The 16744-nt window shown below is 41.6% G+C and overlaps 1 protein-coding gene across 10 annotated transcripts in view; it reads right to left on the bottom strand.

Annotated features, from left to right (window-relative positions):
- Positions 1–108: 108 nt before the first annotated feature.
- LOC125890345 (citron Rho-interacting kinase) overlaps positions 109–16744 on the bottom strand; it is a 59172-nt gene continuing 42536 nt past the window's right edge. For 5 of the 10 annotated variants that reach the window (XM_049578927.1, XM_049578925.1, XM_049578928.1 and 2 more), the window contains exons 24-40: positions 16649–16672; positions 14815–14985; positions 14294–14474; positions 12478–12566; positions 12242–12346; positions 11730–11899; positions 8913–8993; positions 8451–8586; positions 7963–8102; positions 7749–7841; positions 6020–6128; positions 5459–5587; positions 5003–5083; positions 4830–4908; positions 4566–4739; positions 3977–4265; positions 109–1335 (exon numbers count right to left, since the gene is read on the bottom strand). In XM_049578927.1, coding sequence (XP_049434884.1) covers positions 1312–1335; positions 3977–4265; positions 4566–4739; positions 4830–4908; positions 5003–5083; positions 5459–5587; positions 6020–6128; positions 7749–7841; positions 7963–8102; positions 8451–8586; positions 8913–8993; positions 11730–11899; positions 12242–12346; positions 12478–12566; positions 14294–14474; positions 14815–14985; positions 16649–16672 — 2075 coding nt within the window. In that variant the 3' untranslated portion in view covers positions 109–1311. The remainder of the gene's footprint in view (positions 1336–3976; positions 4266–4565; positions 4740–4829; positions 4909–5002; positions 5084–5458; positions 5588–6019; positions 6129–7748; positions 7842–7962; positions 8103–8450; positions 8587–8912; positions 8994–11729; positions 11900–12241; positions 12347–12477; positions 12567–14293; positions 14475–14814; positions 14986–16648; positions 16673–16744) is intronic. The other 5 variants (XM_049578926.1, XM_049578934.1, XM_049578931.1 and 2 more) reach the window with 3 other exon arrangements.

The raw sequence follows: 16744 nt of genomic DNA, 5'->3' as shown, positions 1-16744 counted from the left end.
TAGCCGCACCTGATATCTGCTCTCACTGATAAAAGCTGACGCCTGATGGAATATGTGCAGCTGAAAACACACACGCACGCACACAAAGAAAACAGTCAAACACTTCAATCATGTTTAATGCATGTACTGGTATACATCTCTAAAAATCAAGAAAATCTTAAGTTACTGTCTTAACATCAACATCTACTTATTGAATGCAAAGTCAAGTGAATACATGACAGAAAAGAACAACCAAGAGAGAATCAAGATCGAAAAGCGACAAGTGCTGCTCTAAGTTAGTCATGCTCACTGATGTGACGAATGGAGGTGGTCTTACTGGCTCTAAAGAAACAATACTAGAAAGTGACGACCCCTGACAATTACTAGACTTCATATCACTGCACAGAAACAGGACATCTGTACCATACTCAGCAGCAGCAGCAGCAGCAGCAGCGGACTAAGAGCAAGCTGAGGCAGCGTCAGCCGGCCTGACTGCAACACGTCCGGCAGCAGAGGCAGAGCTGCATGTTTCTTGATCTTAGGTTTGCTAAAAACAACACAAGGAACACTTGGAGCAAAACATTGCTTAATTATCGTTTTACAAAGTATGGCCGGACGACTGTCAATAAAGCAATCATATGCAATTATATATCAAAGGCTATTGAGTCAAGAGGACCATACATTTGATCCAAAGAAAGAAGACTGGTCATGTAACAAGAACAAGCTCTTAACTCCTGTTCAAATCCAATCTCGTGTGCAAAGTGTTGCCTCCTCAGATCTCTCTCTCTCATGATTTATGTGAGTAATTAAATGTCAGTTTGATTCTCTGAACAGAGAAAAAACCTAACATGATACTTCAGATTCTAATGAAATGTTGATATTGTATTTCGTAACCAACGACATCATTAATCTCCCTGCAACATCTTTAGAAACTCATTTTTAAAAAAAATAGACATGGCTTTACCAGCCGACTATTCCCTTTATCTATAAAAACTCAGACAGCAATATTTACAACTTTGAGTACATATCATAAAGTAGATTCTCTTGGTTTGTAGATCAGCGGAGGTGCCCTGCCACCTAATCTACTGCGGGATTTCTCCCATGAAAACACGGGTCAGAAAAGACAGGATTGTCGCAGGAGACGTCTCCCAGTGCAGGCTTATGTCTTGTGGAACGAGGAACTGTGACTGCACTATGTACAGGCGATGGGGCTGACATTCAGCCTGAGCGATGTGTGTTTGTGTGCATGTGTGTGTGCTTGCACTCAGAGTGGATCAAAGTGTGCCCATAGTTTCTCTTTAACCTCCAGTCAGGAGCAGCGTGGAACTGCATTCACACCGATGACTGATCCCACACCTAAAAGACAACAACAGGGGAAAGAGGTCGCGTTCACTTAATTGAACTGCTGTCACCACTTAAATTCACCATCTCTGTCAAATTATGACATTAATGTCCTGTGAAAACACCTTAAAACATCTAGTGGGATGAAAAAAGTCAAATACAGTCGCAACACAGTGCACATTTATATTACATCCTATATCCCATATTACGTGCTATTAAATTCATAGTAATTCGTTCACTGAAAATTCTATATATTTTTTCCACTTCTTCCCTAAATATGAAATTTCCTTCATTGGGATTAAATATCAGAGGTTCAATGATAAGGCTCATGATATTCTATATTTTTGTTAATAGCAACACAGCACATGAAAAGATCAAAACTAATAATATGTTAGTTTTGATCTTTCAATACTGTCCTGTCCTGTCTGTGACTCTCAGCCCATCTGTTCCTACTGAAGACCTAAATCTTTAGAAATAAATAACTAAGAAATAGTTTCACTTTGGAAAAAAAAGGCAAAATAATTTCCTGTAACAGGTGGGCGCTGTTGTTTCTACTCAAACAGGTGTAATTAGTGCATCTGTTGGGGACTATTTCCTGAGGTGGATAAATACACATTTGGAACAATGAGTATTTATGGCAGCAGGGCAGTGCGTGTGTGTGTGTGCACAGAGGAATAGGACAGGGCTACAGCGACACAGGTAATACTTAATAGGACACATTTATTGTTGGTTTTGGATTATTGACGGAATGTATTAACAATAAGAACTACAATTATCACCTTGCAAGTGTATGCCTACATGCACTCGTCAAGTTACACGCGCGGTTGACACCTATGTCTGTTTCCATCTATGAAAACATGGGTTTTTAAGGAAAAGGAATTTAAGGAAACTCCCTCAAGGCCCTCTTGAGATATTGCGTGAACGAGAACAAGATGGACGCAAGGTCACAGCGACCTTGCACTTTGACCACAAAATTCTAATCAGTTCATTCTTGAGTCAGAATGAACTGATTAGAATTTTGTGGTGTTTGTGCAAAATTTGAAAAAAATTCCCTCAAGGCGTTCTTGAGATATCGCGCTCATGGATGGACAACCTGAAAACATAATGCCTTTAGCCACATCTATCGCCGGTGCAGAGGCATAAAAATATAAAATATTGCCAGGCTGATTGGCATATTTTAATCAGCAAGAATTGTTTTACTTTTTATTTAAATATGGCAAATAAATCCTGAAAGTTTACTTGTGAGCTGACAGTACAATGGACAAATGAAATGATGAGCAAGAACAAATGGAGGGGCCAAGGATTAGTTGTAAGAATGATGCATCATCTCGGAGCAGTGCTACAGTGCACAGAACAGGACTGCTTCTAATAGCTTTGTGTTAACGGATGATGCAACATGAAGAATAGGGCCATGGATTATAATCAAATCCAAGATGCAAAGTGCTTATTCAGTATTAGAATACCTTTGCTACCAGAGGTGATGTTTGTTTTGCTTCTTTCAGAGTATTCTCATATTTTCTCATTTGTTCTATACTGCATGTATCTTAATATTTCATGTTGGAATAATGATAACATTGAACTTTATATTATTTCTTCGAGCATGTTTCATTTATATTGTTTTTTTTCCATTATGTTTTATTGCTTTTTTCTTCTATTTCCTTTTATCTTGCTTTGCAGTTATCCCCACTTGGGTCAAAAAATAAATCTAAGGGATCAGAAGTTGATTAACAAGATAGAAAGCAGATGAAAACATTACTACTAGTAATGTTTATTTTTAAAACAGAAAAGGAAGTAAGCTTGGATGGTATGTCGGTATTATGATATACCAGGTTATTTAGAAATCCTGACGCTATGATTTTCAGTACTGTCAAAAATACAGATGCTCACATTTCTATTAAAAGGTCAGTCTGGTGGAACAGGGAGCTGAGCTGAGGTAGGGATAATGTCACAGGACTGTAAACAGCTGCCCTGTAACAGCAGAGGGAGAGCAGGGAGACAAGAGCATGGTATGAAAATATGAAAAAACAGACACTGCCTAAAGCTAGTAAGGAGTAGGGAAGGGGAGACTGCTCCCCCTCCCATGTTATGCCCCTGACCCACATTTGTTTTAATTCGCAGATTGAAGCATCATGGATGAAGTGATCCCAACTCAACATTGTCTCTAGTTTTAGTTGTTTTAAAAAACTGTGAAATTTTGGGTATTTTTATCTCTTGAAGACTTGTAAACTCTTTAAATGGAACAATCTGAAACCAGAACATCTCTCTTCATCTCTGGAATTTCTCAATTATGGGATCAATAAAGGTGAATCTTATCTTATCTCTTATCTTCAGCTCTTTAGCTCACAGCTTACAAAAATTCGTGTGACGAGGGGTCACAAATAGAGAATGTGAGGCTACTAACTGTCACAAGCCAAAAAAGGTGGAACCAGTGGTCTGAACTACAAAAAGTAGTGCATACCAAATGTTTAGTAATGGAACCTTCCTGTGTTGTGTTTATGTGTGTGAGTGAGAGGACCTTGGTTTTTAATTTTATTTAATCATATTCTGCCTAATTGAACACTAAATACAGACAGACACGGAGAAAGAGGAGAAAGAGGGGCTGCAGGCAGAATCAAAGCAGTGATACCAAGCAGTCACCAGGACGTCCCCACAGTACCTTGTTAACAGGGGCGAGCTGTGTTCGGACAGACCCAGCGTGAAGTCGGCTGCTGTCTCCGAATCTCCCAGGTGACCTCTCTCTACGACTGTCGAGCACCCTGCCGGGTGACTTCTCCCTGTCCAGCGGTCGGGCTGGAGACTTGTCCCGTCTGAACTCGGTGCGGCCCTCCCGGTAACGGTGTGGAGTGCTGGGCTCCCGATGCAGGCCGTCATGGCTGCCAGGGCCCGAGGTCAAACGCTTAGTGATGTGCTCTGTGTAGGTGGGTGGGCCTCGCTTACTGGGACTACTTTAGAAAACAGAGCAGAGAGCAACGTCTCAAAACAGACAATGTTATCAGGAAAACCAACCGTCTGTTAGACACAAGAAGCTTTGATATCTTATCAGCAGATGGCACTGTTGGCCTGTCAAAAATAAATAAATAAAAATAAAGAAAAGCAATGGCATTTTCTATCTGTGAATTTCAATATACAGTTCACAATACATGTGTTTTGAGGTATATGTTTGTGTAAACTACAATTTAAATTCTGTACTATTTCTCTCTTTTGCTGAGTTTTTTTTCCAGCTCAAACCAAGAACAGGAGCTGACCCTCTGCTGGAGCCGGTCCTCTGCAGCTCTCCGGACTCTCTGATCAGACTTCCCTTACAGCAGATGACCCGCAGTTTGTTCTGGTACGAGGAGGCCAGGTAAATGGCCCCGGAGGAGATGGCAGGGCCCAGGTAGCGAGGGTTGGGAATGTCCAGGTGAGCCAGCACTGTGGGCCTGGAAGCACAGGCAGTGATGTGGGAAATGAAGCTAACAACTAAAATGTAAGTTTTACAAATTTGGTCGGAGGTAGCCGGTCTGTCTCACCCCAGAGAAGAATGTCCCTGGACCTCAATGACGTCCAGAGAGTTGAAGTAGGTGGCAAACAGGTAGGGCTCTCTGTAGGCTGCACCACAGAGACAGTGTCAACATGCCATACTGTATTGCTGATTGCTGTATTGTTGCATCATAAAGCAGTGGGAGTTACAAAGTGTATTTACCAAAGGACAGAGGCAGACGGCTCCACTTAATGTCCTCAGTGCGGCTTCTTCGTCCGTACGTGTCCACGAACACTCCAAACTCTGCCAGATAAATAAAGCTTACTATACACTCCTCTGTGTGCCTCTAATTGTGTCTAAAGTCAAGACAGGACATGTTGAGTCTTGTGTGCAGGCAGCTGTGTCACTGACAGAGTCAAATAAAAAATTATACAAAATATATGAGTCCCCCACCTTTACAAAGTACAATTTATGACTTGTATTTATAGTATAGTAGTATTAGATAAAAAAAATAATTAGCACTAAAACATTGCTTGTGGTTGTACTGTAGCCCCACTGTGATGCTTTGCACTACAGTTATCTTGTTTCTTCTCCATCAGCATACAGCATGTTTCCATCTTGTAATGTAAACAGAAACCATAGCAACAGCATGTGGAGGAGTTGTTAATTCAGACACACCATGAAAACACAGCAGGTACTCCTCCTTCTGCATACTGCTGGCCACCTGCATGATGGCGATGGGAAAGCTGTGGGACGAGGCTGCAAACACTGCTGAGGCGAGTGACACGTCGTTCTTGTCCAGGAATTCTGCAGCGGATGAATCAGGTCAAACACTGTTTTGAAATTCACTGATCACAGTTATCCAACAAACATTATCCTGCTTCATGAGGCTTGTTGAAATATTATCAGATGAATCTTAATTGTTATCCTGTGACTGTCTGGTACCTGATCTATTGTATAAACCCTAATAACCTGTTTCTTTAAGCAGGTAAATCATAAAGTACAGGAACAGCTTGCAAAAAAGACAGCACGAGGTCTATACACCAGAGTCAGACAGGAAAGAAAATGAAAGATTGTAACGTCAATAAAATACTACATTTAACATGTATGTCATGTTTCTGCAAAAAATAACAGAAAATGTTTCTTTGAGCAGATTATAGGTTTTTCTCAAGTTTTAATTTCTTTATGCTGCGTTATGTTTTTTCTAAAACCACAGCAACAGTCTACTTGTGTCCTCACCTTCGAGCACAAACTGCTTCATCTCAATCTCATAGAACTTGTTGGTGCCGATGATGATGCTGTAGCTGGTCAGGTGGATGCAGCTGCATGGCTCCAGTGTTTCAATTTCCTGTGAGATGAAGAATGAAAACGGAAGAGACAGACAACACTTTAGCCTGTATAGAAACCTTTATGGTGGCAAAAGCCCCCACTTTTTAGTACAAAAAAAGAAATAAAATGATGTGATCCTGACACACTTGAACCCTCAAATCAAATACTTACCTTGTGTTACGTTGAATTTGTGAAGAAAATTGTGTTTTTCTGGCACACCTCCACGGTAAACAAAGAATCCAAAAATGGAGAAAATTCTTGATGAATTGAGGTCATAGGGGTCCATGTTTATTAAGAGCAAAACATATCTTTACAAACTCTCACACAACTGGTGCAGCACATGAAGCCATAGCAAAAGTTCAGCCAGGAAGACGTTTTCATGCTTAGGCTGTAACCTTCTCACGCACCCTGCCATTCACTCCCTGCACACACTCTATCTCTTGCTGTCAGTGTTCAGGGCTGTCAATCGAGTCATCAGCTGTTCTACAGCTGATCCACAATCAACCAATAGTACAGCAACACACCCTCTCCTTCAGCCTGTCATCCTCACCCATCATCTACTCTTCATTTTAAATATGGTTTCTATTTCTGCCTTCAGTCGTTTCATGCTGCAGCTGTGCGTACCCTCCACCTCCCCATCACCACCTAGTCTTCTCAGATGCAGCCTCTATTTGCCTCATCAGTCATTAACCACAGTCAGCAGCCACCACCACCTCCACCAATGTCTAAACTATATGGGGGGATTTATCTTGCTGCCACTCAGGTGTCCCACAATCACAAAAAATTTCCCTCTGGTGTCCAAGCACCAAAGACCTTTGTTAAATCTTATGAGCACAAATCATCTGTTAAACTGTACACTTATATTCTGCTTGACACTTTATCTTCATTTCATTCTTCTGGCCCTCCTTACTGAAATGCATTTTCACTAAAACCTTTGAATTTAAAAATGAACTGAAGGGGAAACTTATCTCCGCTCTTTTCAAAGCCAGGCTCTGATGACACAGTAATTTCAGCTCACTGAACACTGGTGATGCTTGTCTACCTCTGCCGTGATCAGTTAGTTTGTTTCTGTTATTGTTTTGTCAATAAAGCCTGGCTTTGAAGAGTGTAAGTTTTACTTTCAGCTCCACATCAAAAAGGGCTCTGTTTGGGAAGTACTGAGCATACGAGAGGATAAATGAGACTTGGATTATACTGCAGGAGTTGTGTGAGAGTTTGTAAAAGATGTTTTGTTGTAATTTTGCCGTTGTTGAACCCGGATGCCTATGACCTCAATTCATCAAGAATTTTGTCTGTTTTTGGATTCTTCATTCACAGTGCAGGCATGCAAGATAAACAAAGTTTTCTTCATGAATTCACCTTAACACAGGGTGAGTAATGGAAATAAAAATGTTCATTTGGGAGGATGAGGTATTCCTTCAACAACAAAGGACATAAAAATGATCTGCTGCTCTTCTGTTTTTCAGAATTCAGCTTTCACTGACATAAACTGTGTAAAGGTTAGTTACTTTCTAATTCACATTACTCAGGTACCATGATCTGTGTTTTGACATTATTTTCCACATTTTCTTAACCTGATTGCAATCCTCTTTTCATTGTGTTGGTTGCTATTTCATTATAGAAAACAGGTTATACTAACCTTACGAATGCAGTATTTGTTGAGATTGTCGTTGTAGCGCAGAATGGTTATCTTGTTAGGCATAGCAGCACATATACAAGGTCCGTTGTCTATCTGTAATGAGAGCGTAGATGTTCATTTCACATTTTCGCACGGACGAAAAAGAAAAACCTCTAAAGCCAAGAAGCAGACATGCTGCTTTATCTTAAGTTTCACAGAGCAGAGGAAGACCTACTCTCCCAGCAGCAAACAGATGGCAGCCCTTCACCGTCTCAAAGATGTAGGGAGCCAGTTCAGACTGGCTGGGCAGGTGGGACTGGGCCAGAGACTGCTTCACTCTCTTAATCTCCACCAGACACAACGCCCTCTCGTCCCCTGCAGCACGCACAGACAGACGTTACACAGTTAGCTGATGTTCCAGGAGGAAGAAGACAATTCACTTCTTAGTCATCATGCTGCCCTGTGTGACAAGATGAATCATATCTACAAGTTTCAGCAGAATTATTAGAATGGAAGTTTGACCTTTTAAAGTTTTAATGATGAATAATAATTGTAGAGCCTCAATTATGAGAGTTACTTCTAACAGCAGGTAGTTATGGCAGAGGATATTGGATTTTGATTTATGAACACTCACTGCCTGAACTGAATGAAAAGCCTAGACTCAAATCCTGCTGCTCAGTTGACAGTCACATCTTTTGAAAATGACAAAGCTGGACATCTCACCAACAATCATCAGCAGTTTCTCCTGCTCTTTGATGATGTGGATCTGAAAGACTGATCCCAGGCCAGGGATGTGAGTCAGAGAGTTCTTGATAACGTTCAGAGCGTACAGACCCTCCTCTGAGCCCACCAGAACTATCTGCAGTATAGCAAAAACACATTGTCAGAAACATAACCATAATTATTTGGGTGAATACGGTGAAATTTCAAACAGGAGCAACATGTGGGGAACCTTGGCAGTGAGCCCTGAGCATCTGCTCTGTGCTTCATTTACTTTCATATATTCAAAAATTCTACTTTTGAACATACGTAACTGCTACTTCAGACAGACGTGTTTTCTGAATGATCAACATGAAAAATGTCTAAAATCAGTAAATTAATTATTTAAGAAACAAAGTGTAAGTATTGTATGCGCACAGATGACACTGCCAGTGCTCTCCGCTGAAATGTGATCTACAGAAGTACCTGATCGGTGAGCGGGAGTGTGCAGTTAATATCCAGCCTATCGTCTCCCTCCAGCTTTAGGAGAGAGTTTCCTAGCAGCTTCTGTAAGAGGAGAGAGAGGTCAGGGGTCAGCAGGGTCACCACCTCAACATGACCTCAGAGGGAGGCAGCAGAAGAGCAGGACAGAGGGGGCTGGACGGCTGCAGGACTGTGTGAACGTTAACAGGGTCAGAGGTGGGACCAAGTCACAAGTCAGTCTTCAGTTTTAAGTTCATGTTTCAAGCATGGATTCCAGGGGTGGGAAGTAACGCATTAAAAGTCACGCACATGATTAAAAACTGTTTTTTTTTTTTTCATTTTTATTCTTAAGAAACAAGTACTTTCATGTTCCTTTTTATATTTTTAAGCCAGTAATCTACTTTTTACTTCACCACGTTTGTTATTTATGCCGTCAACTAATCTGCTCTATATGCGGGGATTGAGTGGGAGGGGGGAGCTCGCAAGGAACACCTCTACTGCAGATGCCAAGTTGCCAGGTGCCTGGAAAAAATAAGCACCACCTGTATTTTGACCACGATGTTAGCAAAGAGAGCAAAACCCAGAACTAGAGGCAGCTTCCAGCAACAAACCCTCATGACATCTGACCACACCTCTCATACCAAAATTTAAAAAAAGACAAGTAGTATAATAAAGTGCCTGCTGTGCCTTCCGAAAAACAGAACTTGCTGATTTTAAAAACTCCTCTTCTAACCTCCGCTAGCACATTTAAGTACGGTACACACACAGTAGATGAAAATGTAGTTCGCTAACTCATGTTAGCCACGTTAATTTTCCATGTGTAATGTGTATCTTTACTGTTTTGATAAGGGAGAGATGGGAAGACAGTGGGAGATTGATAATTTCTCAGTTGTAAAGGCTCTTTATTTGTGTGATTAGACTACCTGCAGCTACCTTTGGAAAATGCCAGTTCCGTTTCAGCGCCGGAAGTCGTACCCATAATTCATGCGGGGTACCGTGGGGCTAGGAATAAGGTGGACAGATTTTCAGTACTCTAATGACAACTGATGGACTCTCAGAAATCCAGTCAGAAGTAGAAAGTGAGTCAAGTCATTGCATTGTTAATAACTTAAAAAAAAAATCAATTTTATGTTACACCAACAATAACATTTACCTTTTGCTTTAATCAAATAATGCTCAACGAAGAACTGACCTCATCTGTATAAAGTTGTTTTGTTAATATGTATTCCATGACAAGTGAAGGGTAACAGCATGAGGCACCTTAGTCTTAACTGGCTAACCTGAATTTACCTGTGCACAAACAGGCAATAGCAGCATGGGAAGTCATTCAAGTCAGATGTTAAAGGGTAACTTTGGCATTTTTGGTATTTGGTATAGGCTAAGGGTGTTTCACAATGATAATGCTAATTATTTAAATAGAGTCTGGTGGGTTTGGTTATGGGGATTTTGGGACTGCTTTGGTTAAACAAAAAGGATCTCACTCTGTAACAAAATGTCTCTGTAGGGGATCCTGTCCATAGTGTTGCCAGACACTTTGAATAACAATCTGAGTTTGCCAGTGGCAAAACCAAGTGTCTTTAATGGACATAAATTGATTGTATGCAATTGCCTATTAATGTTACATTGTTGTCTACAGGGTCCCACTCAACACTGGACCAATTTGTTGTGTTGTCTGAGTCTCCAGTCGTCACTTTAACAAAAAAACATGGGAAAATGGGGTCCGGGTTGAAAATCATCAAAGTTACCCTTTAAGAGTTGGCAAGAAAGATGAAGAAAATATTATTTCCAAGTCATTCTGATACATGCCACAATCAACTCTAGAGCAGTAAATTCAGTTAAATTTATGTTTCTCAAAGGTGAATTGTGTCTCACAGATGTGTCAGAGTCACGTGACTTGAGTCCCATTCTCTAAAGAGTGTGCAGAGGGGCAGCAGGGTAAAAACACAGACAAGTACACCAGCAGGTAAAAACCCACTGTCTGATCCCTGGTCCTCTGAACAGGACAGCTGGAGAGGATCAACCCAAAGATGATCAAACATCTTGGTGAGAAGATGTGTACTGGTGTTAAAAAAACAGGACACCAAAGACATATTTCAGCAACATCCAAACTATTACATTAACACAGAGATTGCACGGGACATGACAGTGTAGCAGAGGATAGTGAGAGTGAGGAGTGGTCACAGCTGGTGAGGTGGGAGCAGGGGGGAGATGACCAACTAACACAATGACAGACACATGCACTACTGCGTGCCTCGTGTAGGATATGCAGGTGTGTGTGTGTGTGTGTGTGTGTGTGTGTGTGTGTGTGTCTGTCAGTAAGTCTTATGTCTATATCTGTGTAACTTTTTACCTGGACCAGAGGAGACAGAACCATTTGTCTTTTGGACACAGCAGCCTATGTGTGCAATGAAACCCAATGGAATGGGCAGAATAGAGCAAATCAACAAAACACGCCCATATACCGGACATACAATGTGGCATGATGAAAAAGCAACAAACAGCAGTGAGAAAGACAAAGAGAGAGGAGGAAGAGAAGAGAGAAGAAGGGGACAATTAACGACACATATAAGTGAACTGGGGGTTATCCATCAAAACTCTAAACCTAAAACCTATGTCTTAAAATGAATTGTTGAAGAATACAATGTCCGCTGCTCATGCGTATCCCCCACACAGTCAAACAGCGAGTTTACAACCACAGCCACAGACAAAACAGTTATCTGTGGGTGTGGTCATAAAGTTTCATGATCTGAGTCAGCAGACATCATGGACACAGCGAGCCAGTTGCCCCAGTTTTTCCCCGCCTGCTCCAGAGATACTCACTGCGTCGGCCTCGGCTTTCTCCCGTGAGGCTCGCCCCCCGGCCACCACAGACTCCATGACAGCCACCCAGCGCTGTTTGTCTGGGAAACTGGGAGCCATGAAGTAAAGTGACTGTCCAGGCCAGCAGGGGGCGTGACAACGGGACTCCAGCTTCAGGACGTAGGGAACATCTGGCACACAGGAAACATGAGTAAGGCATGCCTTGAGAATTTAAACTGTTGTATTTTTGTGGTTTCTCATTAATCATAGTAAAATCGAACTCTGCCTTATTTTACTGGGACTCTCTGGAACACTGTGAATGACCCCTTGGGGTCTCCAGTCAAACTTGGAGAACCAAAACTCCTCTTAAAAACATTTCTAAAGAACTATAGACAGCGAAGTCTTAAACTAGACAAAAACGTTGACTGACACTGGTGAGGGGAATTCTAAAAGGTGAAGAAGAGGAATGTGAAAGAAAGATTTTGAAGCATGCAAATCAACAGTGAGAGAACAGCACACTTATTATATTGTACCTGACTTGGCAGTGTTGGGTAGCTCAGATGCCCCCACAGCTCCATGAACAATCACCTCTCCATCTGACAAACACAGGTCAAACTCTTCCAGTGGTTTCACTGAATCTGGATAAAACACAGAAACAAAAGATGCGTGTAACTAGAGGCAGTATTTGTCAGGGAAAAACTGATCTACTCTGGTAAAGCTATGAAATGTTGCTGTATGTTTTTCTGTTACACAAGTAATACAAAGCAACCTTCTCTGGGCTCTATCTCGTAGATTGACACTTTAGTCCCATCCAGCACCATGTATTTTCTCTCCCAGCCCTGGCCTCGCTTCCCGTTCCTGAAAAAACATGAGGCAACCGTATCACTACAAAGCAAAGACGATGAAGTGGATCCACTGTTTTTGCAGGGAACTCTACAAATGCTTCTGTTTAAACTGGTTTAAGTACCAGATGGGTGGACTTTGCCAGACAGAACATAACAGAGAGTGCCTGAGAGGACTTGTGTTGAGTAACATCAGCCTGCCTGATCAGTGGGAGAAAATGACACAGGCCCACAGTGAGGGAGCACTGAAGAGAAACTACGGCACATTACTGGAGACAAATTTATGTATAGGTGTGAAGGACATGACAGATACACAACATGGCATGTCTATGTAAGGTGCTGGCCATCACAAACCTCCACAATATAGACAATCTACTTTGTGTTGGTAATGTTTGGAAACTGTCAGAACCCCATGTATGATCTGGATCCCAATTGGCAAAGAACAATGAGAGAATAGCTTTAAGTCCCCCTCTGGGCGGGCCCCTGACCCGCCCATCACTGCTGCTTGCAGTTGGTTTGGCTTTCTGCTGTCTCTAACACTGCTAGCACTATGGTGACCAGAAATAGAGCAGTGCACATCAGGATTGCAGTAGAGAAAACATGAGAGAGATTCAGCCATACATGTTTGAGCCTCAGTCAGACCCAGAATCAGAAGTCCTCTGTGCACAAAAATGTGTGACTGGCAGGGGCGTTTCTTGGGACTGAGAACATTGGGGGCTGAGCCCAGAACCTTATAGGGAAGTCTAGGGGATCCTACCTGGGAAAAAAGCTCTATGCTTTCTTGAGCCTTATTGCGTCTTGTCTACAGCCAAATACTGCCAACATGTACTTCAAAATGTGTCAAAATAAAATTATATTATATTGATAGAAACAGGACGATGCACTTATAGATAACACAGGAATTAATGCCAAAAAAGTAAATATTTTGTAAATATTTTGACTGAAGCCTAATCATATTCCCCCTCAATTTTTAAAAAATGTTAGAGGTTATATGATTTGCGATTTTTAGTTTGCTTTTTTTTTTAACACCAGACCATGTGAAAAAGTTGAGTGATGATGCCTACAGACTATATCAGGAGCCATATTTTCCCCAAAAAATGCACATTACATGAGTCAGTTTAAGGCAAAATGAGATAGAGGTGCTCGGCAGCGCTCGTCAGCCCTTCGGAAGTCCTCGGGAGTTTTATTGTGAAAGCTCAGCTCATTATTTCTTCTGATGTTGAATTATCCGGGGCTTAAGAAAAAACGTTCGGGGCTAAAGTCCCGGATGCCCAGGCCAGGCGACGCCACTGGGCAGGCGTATCAGAATGGCAAGTGTAGGGTTTTTGGTAGATAGTGGAATAAAGGTTCAATTTACACCCAAAAACTGCACACTTTGCTTTCAAAACTTGAACTATACTGATGCAAACTCTGCTCTCTGTACTGACAAGTCCGCTCTGCACTGAAGGTTTCAGGTTTCTTTGTTTTTGTGTTGTGTCAACTTCTGTCCCCCGTTGAATAGTGTTGCATTATTTGACAGCGATTGGCTTTTGCCCTAGTGACGTAACTAATCTAGCTTTCCTGGCGTAAGTGTGAATCTCAGACTTTAGGGAAGTGCACAGACATTGAATGTGAAAACCCCTCTCTAGTGACAAACTTTGCACAGATATAGGTTAAGTATAGTCGAGGTCAGACAATTTAGGGGAGATAAACACATTTTTGAATGGAGGGTGACATCACTGCGGCCGTGTGTCCACAGCTAACCTGGGCTGTTTCATCCAACCCTCCAGGTGCATGTGTCCGCTGGCCTCTTTGAGCTGTTGGCCTGGGGAGGTGCCTTTGTCCCGCAGCAGGCCCTCAGGCAGATGCAGGGAGCAGTCGCTGGACATACCACATGTCGCTGGAAGGCAGGGGGAGCATTTTGGGTGGCACAAAGCGTGACATTCTGAGGAGAAAAAACATTGTCATGGAGAGCAATGCCACACAATAAAATGCAATGTTATGAACAAAGAATGAGTGAGAGGCAAGAGCAGCAGCAGCCATCACCATAGTTTCACACATCATAATTTAAAACACCCATTTATCATCTGTGTAATAACATTTACACAACAGAAAATAGCTAACAAAAGTGAATAATAATAGGAGGGCTACGATTTTAATTTTACATCTATAAATGGGGCAACAAATTCAAATATGAACTACTATGATATGTCAATTTCATTTACATAAAGGTTATGTGAATCATTTGGTTCAGGGCTGGCCTTTCAAACACATCTGTAACTTACCGAGACAGGTAGCAGCTTGGCGACCAAAGTGCACAGTATCCAGGCACACAGTACACTTGGCAGCTCTCATGTTGAGTCCCACTGTGAAGCGGTGAGCGGTGTTGTGGTGCACCACCCTCTCTCTCTCCCTCTCTCTGTCTCTCTGACTGTCCTTCAAACGACGGCTAAACTCTGAATACAGCCAGGGAACACAGTGAGGGCAGGTAGGTCCAGTACGTCCTACTGTGTCAGGTACATTCATTGCTTCACAACCTCAGTCACCATGCCATACCCGCTATGAAATCAGTTCAACAAAAGAGGGTTTCCAAAAAAACTGTAAGATGTTGAGCAAAATGCATAAGCAAGTAAACTCTGGAGACAAAGATGCTTGAAAAAGAATATTGATTTGATCAATCCCTTGTGCTTGTGCCCACTCGCTGTTGCATTTGAAAGGCATTATCCAGTCAAGTTTCACACTGTGTGTCAAGTATTGTTTGTTTGCACAACAAAATGTTTTCCATAAAACATTTGGTTTTAGAAATATTTACTTGTAGGTAACAACCTAACCGGTTTTGGATTGAAAATGATAATGATAATATATGGATTTTCTATAGCTATTCTTTCTCATACAGTAATATACCCTTACTTGTTCACTAGTGTGTCGATGTTAGCAACATATTTTATTGTTTCCTTTTTCTTTCAGGTGATGTTACAATCACCAAATGTTTTCACAAGGATTCATATCAGTCTACAATGACATAAAATGAAGACAAACACGGGGATTGTCCAGGATTAAAAGAACAGTTCATCCCAAAATAACCCGTAGTGCCATTTATTAATCTAGATTGTTCTGATGTGAGTTGCACAGTGTTGGAGACATTGGCTGTAGAGATGTCTGCATTCTCTCCAATATAATGGAACTAGATGGCACTCAGCTTGTGGTGCTCAAAGTGCCAAGAAAATACATTTGAAAAACTCAACAGCAATGTGTCTTCCAGGAACCATGACCTGGTTAGTCATGATAATCAATAGATCTTGCTGTGAGTAGTTTCATGTAGGAACTATTTTCTTTCTACAATACTACATCCGCCAACCGAATCACTACCCAGAAGGAAGTGGCATCTACTGCTAGCTCACCTAGCACCACTGAGCTAGCTAACGTTACAGCTCAGCCAAGGAAAACAGAACACAATTACTGTCACGAGCATGAGCCTCTCATGCTCGTGATCTATGGATTATTGTGAATAACCATGTCATGATTTCTCTAAATTGCTGTTGAATTTTTCAAATGTATTTTTTACTGCTTTGAGTGCCACAAGCCAAGTGCCATCTAGTTACATTATATTATCTCCAACACTCAGCAACTCACACCAAAACAATCTAAATTGATAATTAGCACTACGGGGGTGAACTGTCCTTTTAACTTTGTCGTGGTAACCTTTGCTGTTTTGTAAGAAGAAATGAGATGACTGAATAATGCCTTAAGTTATTTTCACAGTGTGGGTTCAAACAGCGTCTTGTGCATTGCAGAGTTTATCACACGGTTCATCTCTGTTAGTGTATGATGTGGAGTTTAGGTGGGATTGTTGTGAGTCAAAGAGCAGAGCGGAGTTCTGCAAATCAGATTGGTTAAGCTTCAGCAACTGATATAAATGCTTCAGATTTCTAAAGCTGTGCACCGAGAAGGTGAAAATTTACTCGAAGATTTCTCAGCTTGAACCCAGCCAGCCTGGTGGGATCTCATATTTATAAAAGTGCAGAGCTTTTAAAATCTGGCCTTTCAACAATGTGGATGAGGCAAAAAGAGAAGAGATAAGAGACCAAACTGCAGAAACCATGAGTTTGGACAACTTACTTTCAAAAGTGACCCTCCTTCTTTCTGAAAGGTGTGTGGAAGAAAAAGGATAGTAAGAGTTTCACAAATGATCCTTCGCGAGCGACATTACATGTG

This window comes from Epinephelus fuscoguttatus, linkage group LG6 (assembly GCF_011397635.1).
Source record: "Epinephelus fuscoguttatus linkage group LG6, E.fuscoguttatus.final_Chr_v1".
NCBI lineage: Eukaryota > Metazoa > Chordata > Actinopteri > Perciformes > Serranidae > Epinephelus > Epinephelus fuscoguttatus.
The sequence above is the reverse complement of the archived record's forward strand: the minus strand, read 5'-3'. Positions and strand labels throughout refer to the sequence as shown.